The sequence below is a fragment of the Oryzias melastigma genome, linkage group LG22, assembly GCF_002922805.2.
Source record: "Oryzias melastigma strain HK-1 linkage group LG22, ASM292280v2, whole genome shotgun sequence".
NCBI classification, from domain to species: Eukaryota; Metazoa; Chordata; class Actinopteri; order Beloniformes; family Adrianichthyidae; genus Oryzias; species Oryzias melastigma.
The window spans coordinates 22,057,836-22,062,997 of NC_050533.1; the positions used below are offsets into that span (position 1 = coordinate 22,057,836).

Sequence of the window (5,162 nt, forward strand, 5' to 3'; positions counted from 1 at the left end):
TTTGGTTGTTTTTCATTTGGTTAATTTTAAAATGTTAATTTTATCTTTGTTGTTATTGTCAAACACTTTGGAATACCAATGGCATTGTAAAGTACAGGGGTAAAGCCTCATTCATTCATTCATTCTTTCATTCACACACTCACTCGCTCAGTCGGTCATCTATCTATCTATCTATCTATCTATCTATCTATCTATCTATCTATCTATCTATCTATCTATCTATCTATCTATCTATCTATCTATCATCTATCTATCTATCTATCTATCTATCTATCTATCTATCTATCTATCTATCTATCTCGTACCTGTTTTTAGCTGTTCAGAATGAGAGCGGTGGCTCAAGTGTCTCTAATATAAAGGGGAGGAAGCTGTGACTTAGTGGGTTGTAAATGAAAAGGAAGAGCGCGTGAGATGCTGCTGAGCATCCGTGCGGTGAAGTGGGAAACGGAGAAAGGAGTGAACGTCCGGAGAGGCTGAGAGTGCAGAGTGGGAGGGGTGGTGGTGGAGGAGGAGAGCTGAAGGTGGTGCTGGTGGTCTCAGGCTTCTTCTCAGAATGATCCCAGTGACGCAGGCCCTTCCACACACATCCTGACAGCTGCTCCCTGCCTGGTTACAGCGCCGATCGGCCCGTCCAATAACTTCCACGCTGTTTCCGCTTCACAGCGTGGCCTTCCCCCCCTCCCTTCTATTGTTCCAGTTTTTTCACTTGCTGCTCATTTATTAGTTTCTCTTTGTGACAAATGAAAGCTCTTGGAAGCACAGCTTCACTCAGAATGTTTTTCTTAATCAAGATGAGCTGTGAAGACAATAAAACAGTAATGTGTTAACCCTTATGACAGCACAGAAGAAAGCCCTGGGTAGTAGTTGAATGGTAATTGCACATGTAATAAACAGTTTTTCATAATAATCTATCGACAATGGAATAAATGTTTCTTTCTTATCCAAATGTTCCTCTATCACACACTGATAGAGCTGTGTGAAGTCTCAATAACCTGAGTAAAAGATCCCGGGGGGGGGGGGGGCTACAATTAGAGGAATCTTATGATCTCTAAGGAAATTTGCAACAAGTTGTTGAGGAAATTTTAAGTTTAGCTGCAGATTGAAACAGTAAAACAGCCTTTAGTGGGAGCTCTTACAAACTAAATACCAAATACCTGGAGCATTTTAGCTGTAGCTGTGTCAATGGGCTTTTAACATGTGGATTTTCTAATGATGAAGGATAAATACAAAGAAATGTAAAATTAAAATATACATTTTGGAGTGTTTCTTTAATTTAACTTGTTGTGAATCACAAAAAAAGACATAAAAAATGTTTGCAGTTGTGATGTAGAAAATACACTGGTCTCCTTGATCAGCTCCATTCGGATGCATCCACTTTCAGACAAATAGATCCATGAACGTCTTTGTTTTTCTCGTCCGGGTTGGCATCTAGATCAAAACTGTTCGCCTGGATGGCTTGAATATTGTGTTGTACTGCTAATGCTGTCTTGGGTTCTTAAGGGGTTATAAGCTAGCGGGAAAGAGTGTAAACAGAGAGCTCTCAGTTATGGGTGATGGGAAGTGGAGGCATGGGTCTGCAGCCTTTAACACTTAAAAGAGCCATTTGGGTCATTTATGTTATTGTTATTTTTATGAGAAATATAAACTATTATTTTTTTTGGCATACATAAAACAAGCTTTAAGAGAAAATATGAAATAGTTTATAACTTTTAAAGTAGGTTCACAAGACTTCCTTTCAAAATAAAAGACTTCCTGTGTCACATGGGATCATCTCGATGGAGCAAAACTTGTGGTAGGTAGAGTAATGTAGCAATGAAAAAAAAAATGTTTATGAATACTAAAACATTTCCACAATCTGGGAACTCTAAAAATATAAGACTAAGCCAGAACCTTATTGATCCATTAGGGAAATTGCTCTGTCACAGCAGTCGTAATATTAGGATAAAGATATAATATCAACACTCTACAAATCTAGGAAAGTTTGAGGGCTCAGACTTTTTAAAGTCTTTTTTAATCATTGTAGCAGCAAAGTTATAGAAACTTAAAAGAGAAAGAGATGTAATTAGACCTGTAATGAAAAATTGAAAAATATTTTAAGAGAAAACATTTCATGTTGTTGATTAATAATGAGTCAGCATAGAAATGTTAAAGAGAACCAGCACAAAAAATCAAGAAGTGGAGCTACTAAATTATAGATTTGTAGACATTATTTACTCTCCACTTTGTTCATATATATCTCTCAATGTGAAAACTTGAGAAAATCCATTTAACAACTGAACTAAAATAAACAAGTAATATACCTTAACAATTAAGCAGACTATAATGATCACACAACCCAATATTTAAAAAATTGACTTATTTTAAAACATTCAAAAAGTGTATACATATCCAGATTCACCAGATTTTACTTTATAATGACTTTAGTTCTGTATAACAGAGGAAAAATATCTAAAGTCCCCCTCTGATCATCTTTTCAGTGTTCCCAGTGGTCTTTTAAATGTAGTTATGATGTTTTTAAATAAATAAAAAAAAACCTGTGCTTTCCAGGACATAGTCCTGGGTGGCAGTAGTTTGTGAAAAAGTTGCCTCTGTGTTTTGGGCGGGACTGTTGATACGAAGAAACTCCACCCCCTTCTCCTCCCTGTCACTGAGAGTTCTCTGTTTACACTCTCTCCCGCTAGCTTACAGCCCCTCACAAACCCAAGCTGGTGTAAAAAAATGGCAGAAATTTGGTATCTATCTGATCACACAGTTTTCATCCAGATTAAAGCCCAGATTAGGAAAACAAAGACGTTCATGGATCTATTTGTCTGCAAGTTGATGCATCAGAATGGAACGGAGTAGGGAGACTTTGGCCCGTCCAGCATATTTTCTACGTACAAACACAACCTTTTTCAAAAAGCATGTTTTTGTCTGCTCTTGATTAACAATGATTTGAAGAAAGAAAAAAATAGAAATACAATTTAAAGCTTTATATACAGTATATATATTTCCTCCATCATTTAAAAAAGGCTACAAGAGAACCTGTTAAAAGCAAAAGCACAATTTTCACTGAGTTGTTAAGATAGAACAAGTTTAAGGCTTAAAGAGGAAATAAATGATGTGTTTCCCTAAATAATAGGAAAACATGCACATAAATTGCAATTCATTCTTACATTTAGTCTGAGAAATAACCTTTTTCTTTGGGGGAAAAATTAAAGTTCTGTCAGAATAAACATCAATGTATATGTTTAAACTGATACTCTATTTTACAGTTAACACAATACAGAGGGCAGCAGTATAACAACACCCACAATAACATGTTTGCAGAATTCTTCACAGTTGTTGCATAAGATTTGAACATTTTAGAGTGAGTGAACTGTGCCTTTAACAGAGACCCGGAAGTACTTTCCTGTGACACCGGATGTACATCATTTCAATGTGACCGGCATAAAGATCAAATGATGTTTGATTCGTGACTTCAGGAGGGAATTAAGATTATACAAAATGTTTTTAACCACCGTAAACTGTGAGTATAACCGTGAATGAGAGCGGCTGCGTCCCTAACGTGGCGTCTGCTCTCTGTTAGCATCGGGATGCTAACACGCTAATTTTCACATAAATGACATTTCGGTTCCGTTGAGTTTTTTAGAGTTTAGTGTTAAAAAGGTATGACTATAGAGACATATGGAGCATAATGTGTATTTGTGTTTGGATTCTGTTTTTATTATATGTGTTTATTGTGAATAATTGGAGCTGTAGATGCTAATGTTTATGCTAATCAGTGGAATCAACAACAAACACTTAATTTTGACCTAAAATGACCCCGTAGTTAATCTGTCTCCTTTGTTTTTCAGTGGCCAAGGCTAAATCTAAGTAAGTGAGAGTTCGTCACAGGTCTGAACCCCGAACCCGCAGTGTTAGAGTAGTGTTTTAAACCACTGTCTTCCCGCAGAACCATCCTGGTCCAGATGGTGAGCGCCGCGGGGACGGGCTACTGCTTCAACACCAAGAGAAACCGCCTGAGAGAGAAGCTGGTCCTGCGGAAACACGACCCCTTCGGTGAGGTTTCACACAAGTGACAACCCTGGCATCACTCCCTCAAAGATCAGCCTCATCTGAGGCTTTAGTTTAAGACAAATGAAATAAATAGGTGTTACATTTTTTAAATAACATTTTAAAGAGAAGCAAAGAAAAGTCAAATTTTTTGGCCAACATAAGTTCAATTTGATAAACAATGTTTTCTATCCATCAATAAAAAGACAAACTTTAAAAAAAACTTAGATATCACTGGGAAATTTAGATTAATGATGGGCACTATGCACTTGTGAAACGTATTAGGAAACCCATATGAGTCTCATTTGACTTGTCAATAAGTTTCTTATAAATCATCTTAATGCATATAAGTTAGAGATCATTCTGGAGATTATCCCCTACACCAGAGGTCTGCAATCCGAGGCTCCGGAGTCACATGAGGCTCTTATTCCTCTTTTGTGGCTCTTTGAATTTGAAGAAAAATGCAAAAGCTTTGCAAAAATAAAAGTTTAGTTAGTTGTTTGACACAGGATATATTTTATTTTGAAAGGAACTTGTAGGTGCTGGAGTCCAATGTAAAATAAATTAAAATTGTTATGCATGTAAACATATATAACTCTGTTATAACTCAATTATTGTATATTATTATTGCATAAACATAATAAAGCAACATTTTATAAATGATGGCTTAATTGCCACAAATTGTATTTTTCCAAACCGTGAAGAGAGACTGTGCGGCTCTCGTTGGGTTTTGGCCAGTAAGAAACTGGACCACATGGTTCTTTTAGTGTAAAAGGTTGGAGACTTCTGGCCTACCCCTTGGAGCACTTGTAGAATCTACTGAAAACACACAAAAAGAAATTATCATAACAGCTTAAAATTGGATACAAATTTCTTTATAACTTGGATTACAACAGAATAAACGGTATGGATTGCCTCACAACTGTTCATGATGAATCCCTCTAAAGACCCACTTGGTGACAAGTAGGTTTTTGGTGTTTTTATCACATTCTTATGGAATTTTTCTGATGATGGAGGACATATATAAAGAAGATGAAGCTCAAAATTGCATTTCTGAGTATTTCTTTATTCAAATCGATGTAAATAAGGAGTAAACGAAAAAATCTGTTGGAATTTTTTTTTTTTTT

The 5,162-nt window shown here is 36.2% G+C and overlaps 1 protein-coding gene across 1 annotated transcript in view; it reads left to right on the forward strand.

Moving 5' to 3' along the window:
* The first annotated feature begins 3,355 nt into the window (after positions 1–3,355).
* Positions 3,356–5,162, forward strand: part of mrpl33 (mitochondrial ribosomal protein L33) — a 2,587-nt gene continuing 780 nt past the window's right edge. Inside the window, exons 1-3 of the mRNA XM_024276953.2 lie at positions 3,356–3,508; positions 3,837–3,855; positions 3,935–4,041. Coding sequence (XP_024132721.1) covers positions 3,487–3,508; positions 3,837–3,855; positions 3,935–4,041 — 148 coding nt within the window. The 5' untranslated portion in view covers positions 3,356–3,486. The remainder of the gene's footprint in view (positions 3,509–3,836; positions 3,856–3,934; positions 4,042–5,162) is intronic.